General features: G+C 34.6%; 1 protein-coding gene across 1 annotated transcript in view; it reads right to left on the bottom strand.

Moving 5' to 3' along the window:
• C29H8orf34 (chromosome 29 C8orf34 homolog) overlaps nucleotides 1-27,163 on the bottom strand; it is a 238,264-nt gene that overhangs the window by 133,149 nt on the left and 77,952 nt on the right. Inside the window, 2 exon segments of the mRNA XM_010970618.3 lie at nucleotides 13,464-13,630; nucleotides 20,290-20,462. Coding sequence (XP_010968920.2) covers nucleotides 13,464-13,630; nucleotides 20,290-20,462 — 340 coding nt within the window.

Raw genomic sequence — 27,163 nt, 5'->3', positions numbered from 1 at the left:
TGTAAGTGAAATGAATGACAGCAATGATGCAAGGGACGGGATGGAGAAATCATGATTACTTTGTCATTATAAAGTACCTGTACTGCCTGTGAAAAGGCACACTGTTATCTGAAAGTACACCTGGTTAAGTCTTAAATGTACACTGCAGACTCTATGGAAGCCACCAAAATTTTTTTTAAGTATAATTGACATGCTAAGGAAGAGAATATGGAATAACGTGAGAAATTCAATTAAAACTGAAATGGCAGAAAAAGAATGGAAGACAAATATAGGAACAAAGGACAAGACAATGAATAAAAAGTTGTAACAAATATGGTAGATACTAATGTTTTTAAAAAATTATTTTATTTACTTATTTTTAATTTTTTAATTTTTTTAGTGGAGATACTGGGGATGGAACCCAGGACCTTTACCACTGAGCTATTACCCTCCACCCATAGGTATTAATCTTATTATATCAACTACACTTTAAACATCAATGGTCTAAAAGCACCAGTTAGAAGACAGATATTGTCATAGTAAACCAGAAAACAAGACTTAGCTACATTTGTCCATAATAAACATACTCTAAATATAAAGATCACATATAGATCACATATAGATCACAAAGAAATGGATGGAAAAACATATATCAGGATAATAATAATCAGAAGAAAGGAGGAGTAGCTATAATTTCTGACAGAGTAGATTCCAGAGCAAGGAAAGTTATCCCAAATAAAGGGGAGCATTACAGCATAAAAGGGTCAATTCTCCTAGAACATAATAACTCCTAAGATGTGTGTGCCTAACATATACATGTATCCTTCAAAATACATGAGACAACACCAGAAAGAACTGCAAGGAGAAACAGATGGATTCACTGTTATAGTTTGAGATTTCACCACCCCTCTATCAATGGACAGATCTAGCAGGGAAAAAATCAGTAAGGACATAGCTGAACTCAACAGCACCATCAATCAGTTGTACATAACTGACATATACTGACTACTACATCCATCAACAGAAAAATAACACATTCTCATCAAGCTTGTATGGAGCATTTGTCAAGACAGACCATACTCTGAGCCATAAAATACAACTTAATAAATTTAAAAGAATAAAAATCATGAATGTCTATTTTCAGACCACAATGAGATTAAACTAGAAATCAGTAACAGAAGGAAAATGGAAAATCACAAAATAACTGGAAATTAAACAACACATTTCTAAATAACACATGGGTCAAAGAAGAAATTTCAAGAAAATATTAAAAATATGTTGAACTAAATGAATACGTAAACTTACCAAAATCTGTGGATGCAGCAAAAGCAGTGCTTAGAGAAAGATGTTCACTGAATACATATATTAGAAAAGAAGAAAGATATAAAATCAATAATCTAAGCTTCTAGTTTAAGAAACTAGAAAAAGAAAAGCAAATTCAATTCAAGTAAGGAGAAGAAAAGAAATAAAAATTAAAGCAAAACCAAAGAAACTTCTGATACAGGAAATCAATAGAGAAAATAAACTAAAATAAAACCGGGTATTTGAAAAGCTGAATAAAATTGATAAGCCTTTAACCAATTTAAATGAAAAACAGAGAAGTAAATTACTAAAATCAGAAATAAAAGAGGGGACATTAAAAGGATAATAAAGCAATAGTATATGCATACAAATTTGAAAACCTAGATGAAACAGATCAATTCTTTGAAAGACACAAATTGTCAAAACTCACGTAAGAAAAAAAAATAAGAAACAGACTATTTGAATAAGCCTGTACTTATTTAAAAATTGAACCCATAATTAATCAACTTCCAGAACAAAAAGCACCAGGTCTACATGAGTTCACCTGTGAATTCTACCAAATATTTAAGGCAGAAATTATACCAATTCTCTACAATCTCTTCAAGAAGACAGAAGCAAAGGGAATATTTCCTGTCTCATTCTTAAAGGTCAAATTACTCTAATACCAAAAACAGACAAAGACAATGTAAGAAAACTATAGACCAATGACTCCCATGAGCACACATACAAAAATCCTCTACAAAATATTAGTATACAGAATCCAACAATGTATAAAAAGAATTATAAACCATAACCAGTGACATTTATCCTAGGTATACAAGGTTGGTTCAACATTTAAAAATCAATTAATGTAATTCATCATATCAACAGGCTAAAAAAGAATCACACGATCATGTCAATGGATGCAGAAAAATATGACAAAAATTTAACACCCATTCATGATAAAAACTCTCAGTAAACTAGGAATAGAGGGAAACATACTCAAATTGAGAAAAAATCCTACAGCTAAAATCATATTTAATGGTGAAACTCTAAGCTTTCCCACTAAGATCAAGAACATAAATCTGAAGAACAAGGCAAGGATGTTTTCTATCATGAGTATTTTTCTACACTGTACTTCAATTTCTAACTAATGTAATAAGATAAGAAAAAAGAATTAAAAAGTATATAGATCAAGAGAGATGAAATAAAATTATTTTTGTTAACAGATGACATGATCATCTATGTAGAATATGCAAAACAACTGTAAAAACTCCTGGAACTAATAAGAAATTATAGCAAGATTGCAGGATACAGGGTAATATACAAATGTCAACTGTTTCCTAAATACCAAAATGAACAAGTGGCATTTGAAATTAAAAACACAGTACTATTTATTTTAGCATCCCCCAAAATAAAATATTTAGGTATAAATCTAACAAAATACATGCAAAATCTACATGGCAACTACTAAACCTACAGAACTCTGATGAACGAAATAAAAAAAAAGAACTAAATAAATGGAGAGATATCCCATGTTCATGGATAGGAAGACCTTATTATCAAGATGTAGTTCTTCCCATCTTGATCTATAGATTGAGTGCATTCCCAATCAAAATCCCAGCAAGCTATTTTGTGGATATCAACAAAATTTTAATGTTATACAGAGAATCCACACAGTATTGAAGCAGAAGAACCAAGATGGAGGACTGACATAACTGACTTTCCCATAAATCTAAAGTAATCAAGATGGTGTCACTGGTGAAATAGACAAGTAGATCAATGAAGAAAACAGACAGCCTAGAAACAGACCCACATAAATATACCTAGCTGATCTTTGACAAAGGATCAAAGGCAATAAAATGGAGAAAAAGTTCTTTCAACAAATGGTACTGAAACAATTAGACATTCACATGCATAAAAAAAAATACATCTAGATACACACCTTATACCCTCCACAAAAATTAACTCAAAATGGATCACAGACCTAAATATAAATTGCAGAACTATGAAACTCCTAGAAGATAACAAAGAAGAAAACCTAGATGACCTTAGGTAAGGTGATGCCTTTTTAGATACAATACCAAAGTCACAATCCATGAAGAAGTAACTGACAAGCTAGACTTCATTAAAAACTTCCACTCCATGAAAGACAACGTGTCAAGAGAACAAGAGGACAACCACAGATTAAAAGAAAATGCAAAAGATACATTTGATAAAGACTGTTATCCAAAATATACAGAACATATACAAATGAGTGAAGCGGTCAAAAGATAAAAACAGCTCTTAAAACTTAACAATGAGAAAACAAAAAGCCCAATTTAAAAAATGGGCCAAAGATATGAACAGATACCTCACCAAAGAAGATATACAGATGGCAAATAAGCATATGAAAAGGTGCTCAACATCACATGTTATTAGGGAATTGCCAACAAAACAACAATGAGATATCACTGCACATCTATTAGAACTGCTAAAAATCTAAAAATCTTACAACATCAAATGCTGGTAAGGATGTAGAGCAACAGGAACTCTCCTTTCTTTGTGGTGGGAATGCAAAACAGTACGGCCACTTTGGAAGAAAATTAGTCAGTTTATTGTAAAACTAAACATATTCATACCATACAACCCAGCAATCAGGTTCTGTGGTATTTACGTAAATGAGCTGAAAACTTACGTTCAGAGAAAAGCTTGCACACAGATGTTTTTAGCAGCATTATTTACAACTGCCAAAACTTGGAAGCAATCAAGATGTACTTCAGTAGATGAATGGAGAGAGAAACTGTGGTACATCGATACGATATATTATTCAGTGTTAAAAAGAGCTATCAAGCTATAGAAAGACATGGAGGAACCTTAAGTGCATTATTACTAATGAAAGAAGCCAATCTCAATAGCCTACATACAGTATGATTCCAACTTTACAAACTCTGGAAAAGAAAAAACTGTGGAGACAGTTAAAAAGATCAGTGGTAGCTGGGGGGTGCTAGAGGCATGAATAGAGCACAGAGGATTTATGGGCAGTGAAACTATTTTATGATACTATAATGATAAACATATGTCATCAAACATTTTTCATTTCCAAAAGAATGAACAACACCAAACATGAACGCTCATTTAAAGTATGAACTTTGGGTGATATAAGTGTCAATGTACGCTCATTTATGATAACAAACCTATCACTCAGGTGGGATGTAGACAGTAGGAAAGGCTGTGCATATGCGGGAAAGGATGGTTTGCAGTAAATCTCTCTAGCTTCAGCTCAATTTTCCTGTAAACTTAATATTGTTTTCTGTGAAAACTAAGGTCTATTTTTTTTAAAGGAATAAAGAATGAATATATGCTACAACATAGATAAACCTTGTAAACATTATGCTAGATAAAAAAAAAAGCCCTTCACAAAAGACCACATACATTACATGTATGATTCCATTTACATATAATGCTCAAAATAGGCAAACTCATAAGACTGAAAATAAATTAATTATTGCCTAGAGGTGAGGGAGTGAGTGGTATTAGGGACAAAGAGTGACTGCAAATTGGGTTTCTTTTGGGCGAGTTAGAATGAGTTAGACTGTGGGATGGTTGTACAAGTCTGTGAATACAGTAAAAATCCCTGAATTATACTTTAAATTGGTGAATTTCATGTCATGTGTATATCTCAATAAAAATGTTTAAAAAATAATATAAGCAGATTCATGTTTTAATACTAAGACACATTTTCAGTTGATAGTAAGAACATTTTCAGGTCAAATTTTCGCATTTTTAGTTCTTTGTATCACAAGCAAAATGGTGAGAAGAGCAATTTCAGGATACCCAGCACAAGAACGTGTGATCATACTAGAAGAGCATACACATTCAACACTAGGAAACTGATTACCAAAGATCGAATTCTGCTTTTCAAAGTGCTACTATGAAATTAAAATGAAAATTTCTGTTTCTTTTCAGAATTATTCAAACATCGTGCTTAGAACAGGCACAGAGTTTTGGAAAACGTATCAGAGGTCAGGGTTATGAGACATTCCCATAGCAAGTGCCCATGTGATTGTCCTGAAATACTTTTAGGTAAAATTTAATCATTTCATTTCAGAAACAATAACAAATGTCACATTCAATTTTGACTCCATGAATATTCTCATGGTATAATACTATGTAGCCATGATTTTTATATATAAAATTTGTTACTTTTTATTCAAATTTACAGTGAAATGCAATTATGAGTTTTGATAAATGTAACGTAGTGAACTCTGATAAATGTATACACCTAAGTAATGAACACCACACTGAAGTGTAAAACATTTCTATCACCCTAGAAAGTTTCCTCATGCCAATCCCTCACTGCCCCCGCTATGCTCTGAATCTATCACCACAAATTAGTTTTGCCTGTTCTTAAATTTCTTATGATTAAATTAGCATGGTATGCAATCATTTGTGTCTGGTTTCTTCTGTTCAACACAATGTTTACGATTGTCTTATTTGGCTTAGGCTGCCATACAAAGTATCTTAGACCAGGCAACTTAAAACAACAAAAACTTATTTTTTCACAGTCATGGAGGCTGGGAAGTCCAAGATCAAGGTGCCAGCAGGTCTCTGTCGGGTGAGGGCTCTCTCCTTGGGTTGCAGATGGCACTTTCTCATGGTGTCCTCACATGGCCTTTCGTCAGTTCACACACAGAGAGAGTTCTCTCTTCCTCTTCTTACAAGGCCACCAGACCCACTGGATTAGGAACCCACCACTACAACCGCATGTTACCTTAAGTACCTCACAAACGCCCTATCTCCAAATACCACCTATCACGTCAGGAGTTCTGGTATCAACACATGACGTTGATGGGGCCGGGGGAAACAACTCAGTCCACAGCAATGAGATTCATCATACTGTCACATGTATCAGTACTTAATTCATTTTTATTGACTAGTACTCCACTGTGTGAACATACCACAATTTGTTTACAGTGACTGTAACTTTTTCTGTTTGGGTTATTTTGAATAAAATTGCTTTCATATACAAATATTTGTGAATACATGCTTTATTTCCCCCAGGAAAATATCTAGGAACTGCTAGACCACAGGACAGGTACATATTAAACTTTATAAGAAATTGCCAGACATTTTCTCCAAAGTGATTGTAAGTTTTCATGCCCATGAGCAATGTTTGAGAATTCCAGCTACTCCACATTCTTGACATTTGGTGCTGAGTCTTTCATTTTAGCCACTGCAGTTGGTGGAAAGAGATATTTCAATGTTGTTTTAATTTGCATTTCCTTGATAGCTAATGACATTGAACAGCTTTTCATGTGGCTTATTTATCATTTGTTTATCTCCTTTTGTGAATTGTATATTGAAAATTATTTATTAGGTTATTTGTGCTTTTGAAAAACTGATTTGCAGGAGCTCTGTACACATTCTAGATACAAGTCCTTTGTCAAGATATAGTGCATGTATTTTCTCCCAGTCAATGGTATGCCTTTGCATTTAAACAAAATGTAAACATGTCCCTCTTTTCATTTTCTGAGAAGTTTCTAATTTTAATGCGGTCTAGTTTATGAAATTTTTCTTTCACCCTTAGTAATTTTTTTTTATCTCTAGGAACTCTTTGCCTGCACCAAGGCTGCATACATTCTACATTTCCTTCTAGAATTTCATAATCTGTTTTTATGTTTGCTTGTAATTCATTTCAAAATAATTTTTATTATGGTATGAAGTAGAAGGTCAAAGTTCTTTTTTTCCTGTACATTTATCTAATTGTTCCAGCACTAACACTTGAAAATATTTTCCTTTCTATATTGTATCAAATTGCCTTGAAGTGTTTGTTGAAAACTAATTGACCAGATATATTTCTGAACTTTAATCTATTCCACTGATCTGTTTGCTTAGTCTTATGTCAATACCACATTGTCTTGATTACTACAGCCTTAGGTAAGTCTTGAAATGAGATACTGTAATTCCACAGATGCTGTCCCTTTTCCTAGATGATTTTGGCCATTCAAGGTCATGATTTCCACATAAATCCTAGAATTAATCAATTTCTTTTTTCAAGCCTGTTAGGAATTTGATTCAGAGTATACTAGATCATAGAGATCTAACTGAATAATATTTTGTTATGAATATATGTATCTATATTCGTAAGGGATATTCACCTGTAATTCTTTTTTAATGTCTTTGTCAGGTTTTGATATGAGCTATATGGTCTCAAAACAATGAGAAATTCTCCCTCTTCTCTATTTTCTGAAAAATTTTGTTTCATTTGGCATTGTTTCTTCCCTTAAATATCTGATAGAGTTCACCAATGAAATCTTGAAGTTTTCTTTTGGGAAAGGATTTTGCCTGCAAATTCAATTTCTTTAACATATGCAGAAATACTCAGATGTACTATTTCTTCTTGTTTTTTCTCTGGTATGATGTACTTTGCCAGAATTTCTTCCCACTATATTTAACTTGTCAATTGTGCTGGCATAAAGTTACTTGCAATATTCTTTTGTTATCCTTTGTGTCTGTAAGATCTGTAGGGCAGTTTGGGCCTGTCTCTCCCTTGTAATATTGGTAATTTTGTGCTTTTCTACCTTTTTCTTTGTCATTATTACTAGGAATTTGTCAATTTCAATATTGCTAATAGTCTCTGTTGGCCTTTTTTCTATTTGCAGGTATGCTGGTAACATACCCTATCAGCTTTTGTTTACCTGAAATTGTTTTGTCAGCCAGACATTTTATGAACTCATATTATAGGTTCATATTTTTCACCAAATTTGAAAAAAAAAAAAGCTGGATGTTCTTTCTTTTTTTCCCATTCTTTCTCCCCTCTCTTTCTAGAATTCTGATTAATGTCTTATCATTTTCTATTCTCCTACTGGTCACTGAAGCCCTTTTCATTTTGTTTTACATTTTTTTAAATCTCTGATCTTCAGTGTGGATTATTTCTGTTGACTCATCTTCAAGTTTACTCTTTCTACATGGTTCACATCAAACTAACACAACATTGTAAATCACCCATACTTCAATAAAACAGATTTAATGTGATAATATGATAAAACAGAAGCTCATTAGTACACTGCCCTTAGATCTATGCCAGAATCATTTCTTAACAAGTAACTTTTCTACTCTAAGCAGTTTATTTTTCAAGTGTTCCTGTAAATATTCTATCAAGAAGGAAGACAGAGATAATAAGGTGATACAAACTGCACTGCCCATAGCTTCTTAGTTATTAGCAAGACTTCTCTGTATTTACAGGAGACAATTTAAGAATTTAGTTAACTCAGAAATCTCTATTCCATGCTCTTTCTGTTGTAAAAAGTAGACTTTCTAATATTTTATTCCTTTTGCTTCAGGATCTACCACACCAAACAAAACTCATATTCACTAACATTAGGGTTTCTCATTGTATGTTCTACACATCACCTGCAACAAAATCTCTTGAAGGACAGGAAGAAGGGCATTCCTGATGAAAAATGTTGTTTCATGGGCTGTATCCAAATCTAACAAAACAAAAATTGGGATAAAGGCCACTGGAACTGGCACTTAAATAAGCTTCTTATGATTATTAAGCAAACCAAATCTTGAGAATCATCCCTAAGTATTTTAACAGTTCATGAAACATGTCTGTATTTGTGCAAATTTGAACTCCTAGGAATGTGCAGAATCACTTTATAAGTAGAGAAATTAATAAGCCTATGAATAAATTAATGTACTAATTGAGAGCTGAAACAAAGGCCTAAAAAAGTTTCATTCTATTTAGACACCAGCATTCACAAGATTCATCGTCCTGTTCTTTCAAAGCCTAAAGAGGTCAAGGCAATTAGAAAAACAAAAGGCACCATATTCTTAGTGCTGTGTATTAATACGTGCTAGTGCTGTTCACATAGCTGGTGCATGAATAGCTGCTTAAGGAAAGTATGGATTTTCTCAAATGTTTGCACTATTATCCAGACAGACAAGCACTGTGCAACTCCACTCAGACCACCCTTAAACCCAAGCTCACTTGGCATCTGTGCAGGCAATGATGGCACGAAGCACCTTGTTTATGGAATATAGTTTTGATTTTTATATGATTATAAATAAGACTAGGAAGTATAAAGCATGATTATTGCTGTTTTTCCTTTTCAGCATCTCTGGAATGTGGTTTTTAGATACTCGCCTCATCATCAATTCTAAGAAAATCTAAAAAAACCTTTTTAATGTAATTTCCTATACTAAAATGTGAAGTAGCTTTCAAATAATTTAATGACATTTTAAAATGAGTAAAAATTATATTGAGAATAAAAACATAATTGCAATTAGGATTTCATCAAAAATAAAATTTCAAAATCCATGAAATACAATGAAAGTGGACTCACATTTACAAGCTGAGCTATCTTTTAAACTACTGAAGTTCTTCAAATTTTCTGTGAAAATTAATGGTGTAAAATATCTCTTACTGCTCCATTGTAATTTCTTTTCACTTTTGAAAAATTAATGACTTAATAACTTTCAAAAATAATACAAATATTATAATTTTATTCACTGTGATCAATTTCCAACATAATTACTAAAATATTTGAGACTATCTTATATTTGAAGTTGAGAACTACTTAGTCTGAGGTGAACTGGCAAATATCTTATTCAGTATCTTCAGTAATTACAGCACCAATTTCAGAGGTGCTTACAATTGTTATATCTTAAAACTCCACAAATTTGGATGTTTTATTTTCTGGTATATATAAATTCCACATTAAACTATTTTTGTACCATGGATTTATAAGTAGTATTTAAAGCAATTACAGAAAATACTTGACCTACTTAAAAATTATGGATGCTGTATTGTATTTTCACATGCCCAGTACACTTAGAAAAGAAATCCACAAATACACAATTAAACAATTGTGAAGAATTAAGTATTAATCAATATGCATTAACAACGCTAGCTAGCTTCCTTAACAAACAAAAGTCAATAGTTTTACTAATGTTTACTAGTTCAACTAAAAGTTTTTTTCCCCTTCAAATCAACCAATTTTACTGAGGAAGAATCAATCCTTACATGAATGTTAATTAATAATTATGCTTTTTACCTATTTATCAGTTCACAAAGTGTACAGACTGCTTCCCATGCATAATAAATACAATTTTCAGCCAGTTACACCTGGTATAGACAATGGCAAGTAAAACCCTCAAAATACATAGGCAATAGCAAATTCATTCTAAACAATGTGTAGATTCAAGAAGATATTTTAAATACCAGATGTGTCTGCTGCATTTTACAATGACTTCTTGTACTAAAATTTGATTTCCAAATAAATCTTCAAGAACTCAGCATTTGAATTTTCCTCAAATAGATACAATCACTTGTGTTTCTCTGGCATCTGAATTTCAAAAATATTGTCTTAAAATTCTTTAATAATAAACAAAATGATGTAAATCTAATATTAAAAGGACCAGGAAGATAAAACACTATGCAGTTTCTAAATTCATTAAGGGGTGTTGCATAAATTGATTAATGTAGGACTTGAAAACCAATGGAATATTAATCGAGCTGTACATACCTATTGAAGATAACAGCTTTGAAAATGGAGAAACTTAACAAGCATTTTATTTTATGCCATACTTCACATATCCATCCATTACTATATCATGGCTGAAAGTCTTAACTTTTGCATTAACTGAAACTATTCATCTGTTCGACTTCATGTAAGAGATGAACATTCATTACCTTAGTTAAAGGCATAAGTAACATTATAAGCCATGAACTTATATACTTTTGAAGAAAACGCTGTCTATATTTTAAATAAATATTTGTAAAATAACTGAATATTAATGCGTAGGAGTATTAGGGCCTTAAAGACAAACATATTTCATATCCAAATAATATTTTATTTAATTGATGAACTTCCTTGGCAAAACAATTTTTGGACAGAATTTTCTGTTATATGACCTTTGTTTACTGAGACAACTAGGCAACAGGGTTCATACGGCATTACTTTAGGGGACAGCCCAGTGGACTTGGAACACTCCATGTAATTAATTGCAGGGAAATCTCATAACCTAGAGACCAGCATTAGCACAGCACCAGCCTGTGCTCACATACGTGGAATCAGACGGAGAAAGTCGAACATCCAACTACCTCTCATTCTTATATTTGCTCAGACAACAGGCTAAATGTCTAAATGAAAAAAAAATAATAATGACGAACAACTACTAATTTATCACATTAGGCAGTCTCCAAAACCCAATCCTTTTGGCCTTCAGCTTGGGAGACTAGATACAGAGAACAGAGTGGGTGAGATCTAGGGATGCCAGCGCTGAGTGGACACCTGAGTCTCCTTGAAGAATCCCTTGATACTCCTGAAGTGATACGAGTTCCTCCAATCTGACTAGACACTCCTAAGGTTATCACGAATCCCAAGGTGATTCTGAGAATGCTTGGATTCCTTCAAGAGATTCTCTTTGCAAGACAGAGTCTAACTGCCTTCCTGTGGGTTACCAACTGACCAATGAACTGTCACATAAAGGAAAGGAAGGAGAGAGAACGATATTGGCACAATCCAGTGTCAATGCACCAACGCACCGACACTGATGTTAAACAGGCAACATCCATTAACATTCACCATTCAAGACTTGTCCTCTTCATTGTTACTGACTGAAGCAAAGGAACAATTTACAGGCATAGTCATGGAGTGTAACTGCAAGACTCCATTCCTACAACAGAAAACCTACAGGGATAGTGACCACACTCTGCCTGCTGAACTACATGTACTTGTCCTCCAGCACTTACCAGAGGCATCGGTTTCTCAGAAACATTCCCTAGTCACCATCCCCCACTTCTGCATTAGATGTTGTTTCTATGTACAACTGCGTGCTTAACTAAAGTAGCACCTGTACAAAAACTATTAGAGTGATGTATTTACAATTTCATCTTGAACACTAGAATGTAAAGTTCCTGCAAACAGGAACCATGATTATTTTTACATCCCCAGGACCAAGCCCAGTGCCTAGCACATAATAAGTGCTCAGTAAACGTTTGCTGAATGGAAGCTGAATGAAGGGCACCACCACAACATCTGGCACATCTGCCACATTAATGATTTGGAGGCAGGGAGATAAGATTCCTTAATAAACATCCAGACTTAACTGTTCTTAGAAGAGAAAAAAAAAAAGATGAACAGCATGAAGTGAAAATCCCATGACACAGTCTCCTCATAGCTGGAATGAATGCAGTTATAACATCAGAAAGTATCAGTGACCCTGCCACCAATGACTAAATAGTACCTGGTAGGCTTATGCGTGGGGGCTTATATCATTTATTATGATAGTATTTTACTGCCATAAACACTTAAAACCCAGGAAGCCTGTTTTGAAAAAAAATAATTTAAACAAATCTATATATTCTGGGGCTCCTTTGTTAAATTTATTTGAAGCATTCGAGTGATTTTATTATTTATTCACTTTCTAGTATATTGTTACAAAGTATTTGAAAACTGTTCTAATTAGTTAGAAGAGAAGAGCTAATGTCACTGAATTAAAAAACTCACTGTTGTATATGCGGATCACTCTGAAATAAAATTTCCTTCCCTTTTTTGAAAAAATGGTTTTACAAAAGGAAGTTCAATTAAAAAAACTTTTATGCAGAGATTTCTGATGAAACAAAAGTATACATTTACTTCATTAAAAGATCTAAAAGGATTTCTTACATACACAACACCAATAAGTTTTCATGAAAGTAAGGAACCTATAAAAACACTAAAAATCTCTGCAAAGTTTCCTGTCATTTATGGAAGACAGAAAAACATTGATTTCACTATCTGTTCCTCTAAATTTAACTCATTTTTCTAAACCATCCTTGAAACAGGAAAACAACTTAGAATGAAGGCTGAAATATGTATGCTGGATACATTTTATAGACAAAAGATATGATTAAGGCAATCATAATCAGAGAAGAAGGTGGACAGACCTGAATTTGTATCACCACTGCACGCAGAATAAAGCTTGATTAAACAGTCAGAAGGTAAGTGCTGCATGTACAAAGCACAAAGTACAGTCTCATAAATACTTCACATGCTCATGTGACTTCAACTTAATTCTTACATGCAACTCCATCAAAGTCTAATGTCAAGTATGTGTTAAATTTTTCTTTCCACTAACACAAAACTACTGAAAACCTCTTAAAATCTTTTAGCCACTACACACTTTTACAATGCCAGAGAAGAAAAAGAGAAATTATTAGTTTTTAAAATTACCCATCAATTCCATTGCATCATCTTCGTTATCGATATCTTCTTCTGTTACAGACGGGGTAGGGCTGTGGATAGACTCAAAAGAATCTTGAGAGAGCATTGCTGCCAGAAGTTTCTTATGCTGCTGTTGCTGCTGTTTTAATCCTTTAGACTTGGGCTCCACCTTTAAACTGAAGAAATAGTTAAATGTTAATTTTCAATGATGATGACATCATGGGTTAGCTGTGGTAACTAAAGAAAATCTACAAACAAATTTTCACTCAATTATTTTGCTTTGCAAATTTATGCACATATCAGTAAAATTTTCCTAAAGGGTAATGGAAATATTGACTGTCTTCTTTCTGAGACATCCTCTGGTACCTCATTAGTAGTCTCCTAGATGGGTATATGTGAAGAAAATGGCAGACTGAAACTCCTGCCCCATTTAAGGGAGGAAACACTAACTGGTTCCTAACAGTTGCTGCCATGTGGGAATTAAGGCCCTCACTGTTAGTGGCTTTTCTAATTTTTTCAGAGGAAGCAGACTGCTATGTGAAATTCTCTGACTTACAAAACAAATATCATGTCAAGAAAAACACATGTAATGGGATAACTATATTACCATACTATAAGGAGAAATTTTTTAAATGAAAACTTTAATTTTTGTAAGTAAAATACATGTCTCACGGGTCTTACCATGCTGCCTAGAACTGGGGGTAGGACGGGGCAGGAGGAGGAATGAGACCAGAATCGGCATGTAAATGTCTCTCAGTGTCTTCCAGTTTAGAGGGGTCTTTGTGAATTTTGGAAGAGTGTCCTTGTGATAAAGCCAGCCTCCTTCGGATGAAAGCTCAGTCTTTCACGGTTCTCTCCCCCAACCTCCCAACACAGTGTCTGACTGGAAAACTTACATGTATGTCCATGTGGCAACCATACATAGTTTTTTAAACTGTCCCAAAATTCTTCTCTTCTCTATAATACAATTTCTTTCTGTATTACTGTCCAAAGGAAGACAACGGCAAATGTCACCGCATGAAGGAAAAAGACATCTTTTTGATGGCAGCCGTTCTGCCAGGTGTGAGGTGATATCTCATTGTGGCTTTGATTTGCATTTTCCTGATGATTAGTGATACTGAGCATCTTTCTTGTGTGTCTATTGGCCATCTACATGTCTTCTTTGGAAAAATGTCTACTCAGTTCTTCTGCCCAGGATCACAGCTGCCTCATCTCCAGCCCTGTAGCTTGTGAACTGCAGGAGTGAACACTGCACCGTCAGAGAGAAAAGCAGGCCCTGCCACTACCGGGAAGTATGGGTCTTGATGCAGACAAGTGGTGAGTGAGTGGGAAGAGGTGGGGTTTGGGGGTCTTTCTCAGAGCACAGGTTTTGAATCTACATCTTAATGATAACGGGAGTCTTAGAGCTCCTCCCTGAAGAAGGCTGCATAGCAAAGCATTTAAGGACAGAATCTGGAGCAAGACAGCCCGGCTCAGTCACCGAGTAACTAACTACCCAGTCTTAGAACACGGATGTAACTACTCTGGGACTTAGTTTCCTTACCCCTGAAATAGCGGTAACAATAATGTTTTCACAAAGATGAAATGGGTTAAGGTATGAAAAGCACACAGAGCAGCCTACTAAGTGGTAATTAATATCATCATAGGTTCAAAGAAGACCATGGGCAGCATCCCAGATATTTACCTGTCTTTTCTTGAGCAGTAACATCCCACATGCCACATACAGAGAAAGGAAATCAAAAAGAGGCCTTATGAAAAAATAAACAGCAGCTAGTACTTCAGTGTGGTGTTAATACACTCTAGGACCCCATTTTGCTTTGCTTTAAGGTGTAAGTTCTAAACCAGGATCAGCTGGAAAAGGACAGTCTGAAGTGGCCGTCCCCTCCATGCCCTCCCACTGGGTGGCCTCCTTCTGACCATCTGCCCTCCTCCCCCGGACCCCCCTCCTCCAGGGGGGTTGACCTTGCTCCATTTTGTTTCACACTGATTCTAAACACGGGTTGGTATTAGTTTTATCTGGCCCCACGTGCTCTCACTGGTGGAAAACTGGATGATTCCTCTCTTGACCTATCTCCCAAGTTTGTTCAGTTCACCATCGCAGCCTAGCAGGAAAATCTGTGCCCTTCCTCTTGACTCTAATCAGAAATTAAAGGGTTCTCTTTGCATTAAGGCCCAGGTTGTTGAAGAGATCACAAAAAGTTTCATTTAATTGCTGCATTTTGATTTATGCAAAAAAGCCCTTTTATCTTTACATGTCTAGATATGTTTTTAAAATAAATTTAGCTGCATTTATTAAGTGCTTGCTATGTAGAAGGTGTTTTGTGCACCGAGCTGCAGAAATAAGACATATTTCCTTGTCATTCTCTTCACATAAAGCAAGTACTCTGAATCTAGGATATTTTTTTCATATTGGTCTCACCCTGTACCTAGCACATTACCTTGTGTTAAGGCTCAGTAAATATTTAACAAATATTTCACTCTTTTTGAACCTCATTTTTCTAACACACTGAATAAAAGAATTAATTAATTTAAGTAGATGTAGTATAAGTCCTCCAACTTGAGAAATGTGAAAATCCAGGGAACAGAAAGACGGGCAGTGAAACAAAGGAAGGAAAAACTAACAGACTGAAATGTGAACGACAAGAAACAAAGGGTAGATAATAAACGCATAACTCCCCTCATCAGCTGACATGACCAAGGCCATTTCACGAAGGCTGAAGCAAGTGTTGTTTTCTTTAGTCTCATTAAAATACATGGTTTGGTCATGAAGATAGTGCTGCGCTACAAGAACTGGACACTGATTAAATCCAAAATGTTCCCTCTCTAATAGTAAGAGTCCACCTGTAAGTCTAGGAGTCCAGAGATGACTAGCAATGTGTTTCATAAAATAATTATTTGAATTAGGATATGTATTTCCTAGATAAATAAATGAATTCCTAAACAAATGAGAACAAATTTTGAACATACCAAAAAAGATCTCATCAACATTCTGAAATATATGGTTAAGGTGTATACTTTTTTAGCTTTAAAGAGAAATTTGTGAGTCATAAGGTACAATTTTTATATGTTTTAGATATTTTTAAAGCTTCTGTTCTTCAGTTACTTTGGTAAATTCATTTTTGATCAATATTCTTTGTGCTTAAAATTTGCACGTTAGAATATTCCTAAATTACTAAGTTTGATTTAGTCTCTGCCATATGCATTTCATATTTTCTGAAGTGTCCACAATGGCCCCAAATTAGACAATATTAAGGTTATTTCTTTATTCCTGGACTTCTTATATGAATACCCTCCATCTGTTTTCTTTTTTCTTGTTCTTGGTTACTTTCCATCATACCACTTACCACTACTTGAACTTAGGGCATTAACGGGTATATTCACGTTGTTTACTGTTTGTCTCTTGCTGCCATTAGAGGGGCTCTAAGAGGAGGGGAACATTTCCAGAGTTTGTTAACTGATAATATCAGAAGCAATTATGAGCTTTAATGAAGAGGAACACTTCTGAATGGGAAGTGAATTTAGCTTTTAATATTTAATATATATTTCTAAGTTGTAACATTTTCTATTTGTTTTATGGCATATTTACCATCTAATAACAATGCTCACTGAACAAACAGCCCATTCACAGCAACTATAATATTTATTGATATTATTCTTGGTTTAATAAAGTGGTTCAGCTTAGAGGAGCTTCATTAGGCTTTCAAGGCTTGATAAGCTTATTTTAAAATTCACATTATAATTCAGCAGGTAATTTTAGGAAATCTATTACTCAGCTATTGCAACATCCAGTGAAGATAGCTTAAAAAAGTATACAGGTTTAGTAACTCAATTTTTATTTATTTATTTTTTTTACTAATGCATGTAATTTTATTATTTATTTTTCAGTATTTGCCTGGTATATCTTTGCCTGACTTTATTTTTTTTTAGTATTTTTTATTGATTTATAATCATTTTACAATGTGTCAAATTCCAGTGTTCAGCACAATTTTTCAGTCATTCATGGACATATACACACTCATTGTCACATTTTTTTCTCTGTGAGTTATCATAACATTTTGTGTATATTTCCCTGTGCTATACAGTGTAATCTTGTTTATCTATTCTACAATTTTGAAATCCCAGGCTATCCCTTCCCACCCTCCACCCCCCGGTAACCACAAGTCTGTTTTCTCTGTCTGTGAGTCTATTTCTGTCCTGTATTTACGCTTTGTTTTTGTTTGTTTGTTTTTGTTTTTGTTTTTTAGATTCCACATATGAGCGATCTCATACGGTATTTTTCTTTCTCTTTCTGGCTTACTTCCTCAATTTTTATTTACATTATCAATGTGTCATTTTAATAACTCTAAATGTGCAATGAACATTTGTGCTTGCCCACTAAAAGGCTAGACAAGCTATGTGTGTACTAAAGTTGTTGACCCTCTACACACAAATGGAGTATTTCCAGGACCCAAGGAAAAAAGTTCAGGTAAGGTGTATCATTGAAAAGAAAAAAGTTCCAGAGGAAAATGGAGGGTAAATGCCTACCCCTAAGACTCAAGGTTCATCACACTATTTATTCCATCCTCTCTGATCTAGTGGTGGAAGCCCAGCCTATCACGTATGTGTTATTCTGAACAAAAGGAGCAGCTGGCTGTGCACTACAGGTGGACTGTGGTAATAAGAGCCACTCAAAGAAGACTGAGCCATTAATAAACGGGAAACCCATTACAGGAAAAGGGATAAAAAGTTAAGACACACTATAAACAATCCTTATAAATAAATTTTACTTGTAAGATGTCTACTCAGAGCCTTCTCTGGGCCTCCTTCACTCACGTAACAGATGCCTACTGACAACAGCAGTAAGCCAGGCACAGTAGGGGAGAGAAAAACAGAAGTCATCCTTGAAAATTACGTCTCCTCTTTCAGGAGTCTCTACTATCATTTAGTCTGTTGATGTTTCGGGCTGTTAACTTACAGGACAAGATCACTACTATTTAAGGGTAAAGCTACTACTCAAGTTACAGACTTGAGTCATTAAAGAACTGCTCCCCAATCTGTTCTTATTCATCCCAAATTAAATCTAATGCTATGTGAGTTCCTGTTATAAACTCAGAAATTCTGGTTTTATATCAGAAGATGGGATACAGCTTCTAGCCCACACTCTAGTTTGTTAAGTTCCATTCAGATCGCATGCGTTCCCTCTGCTCTGATGGGGCGTCTGGGCAGGACTTCACCGCTTGCTTCACTTCATAGGTAATGTATCAATTCATAAAGACAGAGTTTAAAAAAAACCCTAAAAACAACTTTCAAAACAAGTATTTGACAGAGATCTTCATGGACTGAGTTCTCTGCGTAAGGGATCCAAGTAGGATTGCAGGATAGATTCTCCTTTACTGGACATTCAAGAGGGAGTACGAGCTCACTGAAGCTAGGAGGAAAACAGAAGCACTAACATTTGCAGTAAATAGTTCCTATTTACTATTATGACTAAATGAAAGCAAAATAAAAGCTGGCATTTCTCTATTTTATATTTAAGAACTAAAGATCTGGCAATGAATAAAGATAAAGGTCTAGTGGGTTTCATAAGTCTAGTATTAAAAATAAAATCACCCTCAATTGACATATGAAATTGATCTGGCATTTCACAAAAGAAGGCAAATGGATTTTTCAGAATGGTTTTCTTGCTCCTGATACAGTACGCTTCAACTATTTAAATAATTCAAAAGTTATTTTGCATGGAAATAGAATCAATTTTCTAGATGCCTGAAGCACATTAACGGGTATTCTGAATTTCCTTCCCTCTAGCCAACTGATAAGTCAAAGTGAAAAGCCCCTGAAAGCTACTACATTGTAGAAAATACAATTTTCTCCTTGATAAAGAATAGTTATTGGTTACTGCTAAATTTAATGTAGGAAATACAAAGTTACTGTGGCTATGCTATGCATAGGAAAAACTCTTCTGTGGTGGTCAGCTAATAACACTCACGGAAACACTCCTGTCACATTTCAATTTATTAGTATTTTTTCTCAATCTCTTTTAAGACATGCCTCCATAATGCTTTTTCACTCCAATCTCCTTGTGGAAGTTTTTATTTTTGTTTTGAATTTTACTCACTGCAGTTAGTATTATAAAAAGTGGCTATTCTGAATATTCTTTCTCTAAAAAATATGATCTACACATTTCAAACTTACCCTACTTCTACCAGTATTCTGAAATTTAAGACAAATCTTCTGATATCATTTTGAGCAACATGGGGCTGAAAAATGAATTACTAACTTTCAAATTCACAAATCATAATAGTTTCAAAAATAATTTCAAAAATTAAACATAGAGAATGTAAGTAACTACATTCAATCACAGTTATTAACTTGAAACTAAAATGGTTCTAAACCAAGGTTTCTCTCTATAAATTCCATCTGACGCCACCTAGCATAGTCTATCACACATTTGCTGGTTTTCCTCTTGTTGAATAACGAGATCTCGCTGGTGGTACATCAGAAGTTCTCTCCAATGCTTAACAGTCAGACCAATAATACAGTAAGTTCTGTCCAGTATTACGTGCCTGTCCCTATTACAGTAGGTCTCGACTGACAGTTTATGTCCTTGAAATTATTTCTCTATTTGGTTTTAGTAGCAAAGATATGATAATCTTAGATGTAAAGGAAAAAAACAAATCTAAAAGCAAATCTAATAAAAATCTAATTTTAAAACAGAGAAATTAATTTTTATCCTATGTGAAACATAACTTCCTATATAAAACTGCTACGTTATTTCATCAAAATCATGCACCTGATTTCTTCCCTTTACCTTTAAATGATTAAAATATTAAGAATCTTAGAAGACATCTCCTCTCACCTTCCTGCAGGGCTAGAGCTACTATCTTCAGTTTCCCATTGTTCATTTTTACTTCTTGGTATTGGGGGCTGTAACATTTCAGCGGCAAGTGGGTCAGCATCATTCTCTTCTCGACCAATCCATTCTCCAATCACACGGGGTCTCAGAAGAGAAGAATTAAACGCCACTGTTTCCTAAAGAGGAGAAGAGAATTTCTGTACCTTAGATTACGTATTCTTATTAACAGGACAACAGAGAAATAATCTTGTCTAGATTTTAAACTGCTTCTTCAAATCAAAATGTTCCTCTTTTCTTTCTGAATTGACCTAAAATTTCAGTTCTGTCCATCGCTACCAGATAATTTATATGATTTGTGCTGACTCCTAAGGGACACTGTGATAAAGGATCGAGGAATAAAATCTTTGATTTGAATTCAGAAGGCTGCATATTGTTCTTAGGATGGAGGAGCAGGACTAGCATTTGGAACAGAAGGAAGACGGTGTGGTAAAGCCCACATACTGAAAGAGCTCGGAGTTGCTAGAAGATGGTAAATAATTTCTCAGGAGGAAACTGAGGTGGAGGCAGGGAACAAAGTCAGGAGGAGACAGGGCTGGAAGGACGCACTGCCTCCAGGTGCAAAGCATTTTGGACTTTCAGAAATCCAGGAGAGGTTGGAAGCAGAGAAATGTCAATGACAGGTGTGCTACACTAATTCTAAAAAATGCTAACACAATCTCTTTTCATAGACTTGGATATGATGTGGCTCTGAAAATATTTAAAATTATTTATATCATTTAATAATTTAAAATGAATATTAAACACATGCAATTGCCAGGGATATCTCTGTAAGAGGGAAAAGGGCAGGTTAAAAAGTAACACCTATTGTATGATCTAGTTTTTGTTTTAAAAATTCATATGGGTGTTTATCCACATTTTGTGCCAGTTATCAGCCTATCAATAACCACTGTTGTTACTGGACCAGTTCGTGTGGTTCTGAACATGAATGCAAGATGCTTTTCAGCAATGACTAACACAAAACTTGAAAAAATCAAGGTTTATTACTCACAACACCTGGAAATTACCCAGCACACCTGGGGCCACATAGTGAGGGCTAGGGGGAGAGACAGAGAGCAAGCAGGGGCATGGGTTTCTATTTTTACTGAGGTTGAAGGTTTCTCAGGCTCACCCTTTATCAGTGATTTAAAACATAAGAGTGGAAATTTAAAGTGAGAAGAGAGAAAAAAACACAGTGGCCAGATGAAAAAAATGTATTATCAAAAATCAACCAAGACCTCTACAACAAAGGGGCTCAGTGTGGAGCGGCAACCCGGCTCCCTGCAGGACGTTTATCAGAGATGGCCAATGCTGAAGCGGGTGCCTCTGCAGTCAACGTTAAGCGAGGCGCTCGCGTTACAAAAAGAAAAGAGGCACAAAGACTAGCCGCCAGGGTTTACACTATAACCCATCAATCCAGCATTCACAGACTAATCCAGTCACTTACTCATTCTTTTATATTTATTATGAATTACTATGTGCCAGATACTGTTTGATTTGTTGAGAAAAACAATGATAAGCCAAAATTTAATGGTTTTATCTGAATGGAAGAACTACAGGTAATTTTAATTCTTCTTTTGGCATTTCCTTGTCTTTTCAACATTCTGGGATAAATATATACTTGTCTTACAGTGAGAAAAAAATGTATTTTTAAAGTATCTTGATTCTGAGAAACACAGGCTTATAATTTGTAATATTACAAGAGTCTTCAACCAATTCCTTAAACATTTAGACCTGGTCTTCTGAGTCTTTACAATTTCTCCAAGTATTATACAAAAACAATATTACAATATATACAATGTAGCATTAATTAATATAAACATATACACCAAAAGCAAAATATGAAACATGATTAAGACATATTTGATAAACATTTATCCAAGAGATAGTAAGCAACAGAAAGTAGTTGGATGTCTTAATACTGATTCCCTAGCCTACATGAAAATGCAGCAGATAAATTTTAGTAAGTGTCTACATAATGCAGCAACTAATCTGAATTCCTCCTGTATTTATGTTCTCAGAGCCAGGAGATCAAAGTTTTCAAGCTGTGAAATCATGCAATCAAGTTAATGTTTTGAAATTACTAGAAAGGCATATTCATCTGCGACAATTTACTATCACTTAAAGTGCAAGAATTAAAATTAGCAACAATGTGATTATGTTTTAAACCTACATTCACCATTAAGACAGACTAAAGCAAAGGGCATGTTTCAGGAAAAAAAAAAATCTATCAGCATATTTACAGCTTCAGAACCAGTTTTGGCCTGTGAGACTGTGAAACGTTGCTTGTCTTCTGAATTTCGTTTTCTCCAACTGTAAAATGGTGACGATGGGAATTACAAAGCGCACTGAACCAAACAAATTAGCAGGAACCATAGTAAAACCACAGCATTCTGTACATATGTTAGATACCGTTCCCTAAGGATATGACTGTTTTCAAACCACTTCTAAATAAGTGATGCTTAGGAACTGGGGGAAATGGTACAGAACAGCAGGCACGGGCGAGCGAGGGAAGAACAGACGCCGGGTGTCAATACAGGCAGAGTAACAGGACAGGGAATTGATGGCACAGGTTTTCATTCTGTAAAGATTTATTGTATAAATAGTATATTAAAAAGATTGGATAATTCAGTATTAATCTCTATATAGAACTAGGCTTAGTAAGAATTGGGACAAAGAATTGACCACTGTGACAATAGAAATGGGTAAGTTTAGGCACTATAAATGAAAAAAAATAGGATTTAGAATTGAGAATGATCAAAAAGTTGAGAACTGCAGAGAATCAGAAATCACTTCTTGGTTGCTTACTGGGAAATTAAATACAATGATAGATGCCATTGCTATTGGAAAGTGGAGCACAGAGAGGGGGTAAGTGGTTTGATACGCAGCCTGTTTAACTCCAGCTGGCAGCAGAAATTCAGTGAGAAACAGCTGACAAGCAAAGCAATACAAAGAGCTGCAAACAGGGCCAGAGGACTCAAGAAGTGAACATTTTACAGGAGGAAAAATGGGACTTCATTATTTTTATTTTTCAGAATACACAAGAAATGTTTATATCTACCCCTTTATGAAAATCTTATATCTCTAAAAATTCTTGAACATAGTCCATTTACTCATAATTGATTAAAACAGTAGATTTTTATTTGGTTATATTACTTACATTTGATCAAACTAAGTAAATCTCTCTCCATAAATCTTTGTGGAAGGATTTCACTGAAGAGAGCAGTTCCACAAACATCAGGAGATGGCAAAAGAAATTTTTAAACTGCACACTGAATAAAAGTTTTGGAAAATATTTTAAGTACATGGATAAACAAATCACTTAATATTCCAGCACTGAACAATGTAAATCCTAATGATTCTTTAGAAATGTATAAATATATATTCTTTTGTTCTCCTAAGACTAGAGGTCCCTAAATCTTCAGGTTCTTAAACAATATGCTCAAATAATAAGGAAAAAAAAAGGCTGCTATAGCAGTCAAAAATTCTCCAAAGATCACATATTTGCTTAGTATTTCCTATCAGCAGGAAGCTACCCTGATCAAGAAGCAGCTGCCATCCTGGAGGCAGCCTCCTCCCTCCCAGTGGCCGGCTCCCAGTGGCCATCCCAGGGTTCAGCTGCGCTGACCAGTGATTATCAGCACAGTATGCGGTTATACTCTGTGTTACGCGAATGTTTTCCTGTCTTAATAAAACAAGACGTTCATGGAAGGCTGGAATCATGCCTTAAATTCCTTTGTTTCCTCCATAATAATTAGCACAATTATAATTTAATAAAATAAGCACAAAAATTGGTGCTGACTGAATTAAAAGTAATTCAAAGAACTGAAAATGGTGAATTATGATCTTTATGTCTAACTAAAAATCACATAAACGATTCATGAACACCAATAAATAAATTTTTGATAAATTCTGATTGATAACTTTTTAAGCCATATCAGAAGAAAGCAAATCCCATTCACTATATCATTATCATTTGTAAATAGTCCAGTATGTACCTCTAAAAAAAGTGCTTTTTTGGTAAACAAATACAGTAACACTATCATACCCAAATATAAAGTAACAATATACTTTAAAATCAAATGCCTCCTTAGTTATCAGATTTCTCTTATTATCTCAGGAAATTACCTCAATTTGTTTGCACAAGTTGGACCTGAAGTAAGACTCCGTATGTTGTGACTGGCTGGCAGTCTTTTACATCTCTTTTAATCTATATAATAGTCTCTTCCTGTCTCTCATTTTTTCCTCTTGTAATTTTGTTGTTGCTGTTCTTGTACAAAAAACCCAAGTTGTTTTTGTCCTATGAGTTTTCCATAGTATGGATTTTCCCCTTTCCTTCCCTGTGATGTGGTTTGAAATGTTCCTCTGCCCCTTGTAATTTCTGTAAATTAGTAGTTAGGTCAAGAAAAAGTGGGGTTTCTTTTTGTCATGGGTTTTTTTTTTTTTTTTTTTGGTCAATACTGCTTCAGAGAGGATGGTCAGTTTCATCTGGAGACAACGTTCCCTTGACTCTGCTTTAGTGATGCTGGTAGCATTGATAATTACTGCTTAGATGTATCAATTCACAAGGAATTGCCAAATGGTGATTGCCTGATTTTATGATTCTACATTCCTTCGTTTGCTGGAATACTTCTGTAAAGAGAATCTTCCTATCATCAAATATTTGGTCACTCTGAAGTTGGATTCGTATGGGAAAAGCAAAAGAAGTGACTGTTTCCCTTTACTTTTACGAGCTTTTGAAAATAGTAACTTTGGTCCTCTAGCACTACTATAAAGATTAATGACTTTTTAGGTGAGCATATGGATTTTAAAACATTAGGTATACTTTACTACACTGCAGTTATTCTTCTTATTCATGTTCAAATTTTCTCACCTCTTTCCAGTGGAAGATTATTTAAGTTGGCTCCTGAGCTCTTCTGACACAATCCTAGTGGTCTTTCATAGCACTCTTGCCTTCTGGTGTGATAAGGTATTTTAGGTTCATTTTGTACACTGTTTGCTCCTAACCTGGAATCAAACATTATTCCAAGGGACTTGATTTCCTTTTAGCTGGAAATATATTTCAAGACTAGAATCTGAACACTGTATGTACACACTGTTCTGGGGTTGGTAATAGTGGACAGATCTAAGAAATATCTATGTTTTAAATGGAAATAATTGAGGCTTACAGAAAACTTGAGAAAAGAAAAAAAAAAAAAAGGAATTCCTGTATACCCTTCACCCAGATTGCCAAAAAGTTGTTAATGTGATGTCAATGTTGTTAGTCGACATTTTGCTCTATCATTTTCTCCTACATATATTTATATTTTATATATACATATTTACACACACACACACAATTTCCCCAGAACCATTTGAAGGTAATTTGTAGATAAGATACCTCTTTACCCATAAATACTTCAGGGTACATTTCCTATAAAGAAGGGCATTTTCTTATATGGCCACAGTATAATTACTAAAACCAGTAGGTAACACTGATAGAATACTAATAGATTAACCTTGTTGAAATTTCTCCAGTTATTCAAATACTGTTGCACACAGCAAAAGAAAATCCTGGATCACATATGGCATTCAGCTGTCATGTGTTTTTTTTAAAACCTCCTTTAATGTGTAACAGTTTTCAGTCTTTGACATTTATGACCTTCATTTTTTTTAAAAAATAAGGGCCAGTTACTCTTTAGTAGGTCCTTCAATTTGTGTTTTTCAAATTCTTCCTCATGATTATATTCAAGTTATGCCTTTTTTGGCAAGAACAACGCAGAGGCGATGTATTCCTTTCATAACAAAAGGCACATGATGTTGATCTGTCCCATGGCTAATGACAATACCCTTGGTCACTTGGTTAAGGGGTGTATTCCATGTTTTCCACTTTAAAGTTGCTACTTTTCTCTCGGTAATTATTAAGTATCATCTGAGAAGTAACTTTGAGACTATGGAGATATCCTGTAATTCATCAAAATTTCACCTGATTTTAACATTCTTTGTTGACCTTTGTCTTTATCAGTGACTATGATGGTCGCCAATCTGTGATTTTCTAATTTCACCCTTCTTTCTAAATTTATTTGCTGGTGCTCAGCTGTGAGAAAGTGCTTCTCCCCCACCTCCATTTATGTACACATGTAGGTATGTATATATGTACGTATATAGGTGTATCAGCATGGACTTGTAGATTTTATTTTTCAACGGAATATAACACATCACTAGCATTATTTTTAGTCTTTAGTGGTCCCAGTAGGAACCCCTAAAAGCAGGTTCTTCCGTCCCTTTAACATGTTCCATCATCCTTTGACTGCATCTCTACCTTCTGGTGCTAAATGATGTTCCAGACTCAAGTTGTACGTTCTCAGTTGCAAATCTAGATTCAGCCATTTCTCCAAAGAGATATGGTTCCTTTTAATAGAGAATGATATTCAGAAAACAATACTTGGACTCTAGTTTTGTGCACTGCCAGTAGAGAGTTTATTTTTATTTTTAAAATAAAAAATATTATGAGTTCTTAATGTTACTTTTAATTCAAAAAAAGATTGTATAATTTTCACCTAAATTTATTGATCTTGCATCTGTATGTCCTTTCCCCTGTGCCAAAAATTCTGGTTCTTAAGGATATCAACATATTTACTTCTTCGCTATTATCACACAAAACATACCTAACAGTCTCTTTATAATAATATCAACACTATCATTAACGACATGATTACTAAAAACAGTTTAAGACCTTATAGCTGTTCTCTCTGCCCTGTGAGTCTCTCCCGCTAGAGAACAATCAAATCACTGTTCATAATGACTTGGAGTAATTTACCTCAGTGTGTTTTGCCATCAACCTGAAATACAGTTGTGCTCG

The sequence above is a fragment of the Camelus bactrianus genome, chromosome 29 (assembly GCF_048773025.1).
Source record: "Camelus bactrianus isolate YW-2024 breed Bactrian camel chromosome 29, ASM4877302v1, whole genome shotgun sequence".
Lineage (NCBI taxonomy): Eukaryota > Metazoa > Chordata > Mammalia > Artiodactyla > Camelidae > Camelus > Camelus bactrianus.
The sequence above is the reverse complement of the archived record's forward strand: the minus strand, read 5'-3'. Positions and strand labels throughout refer to the sequence as shown.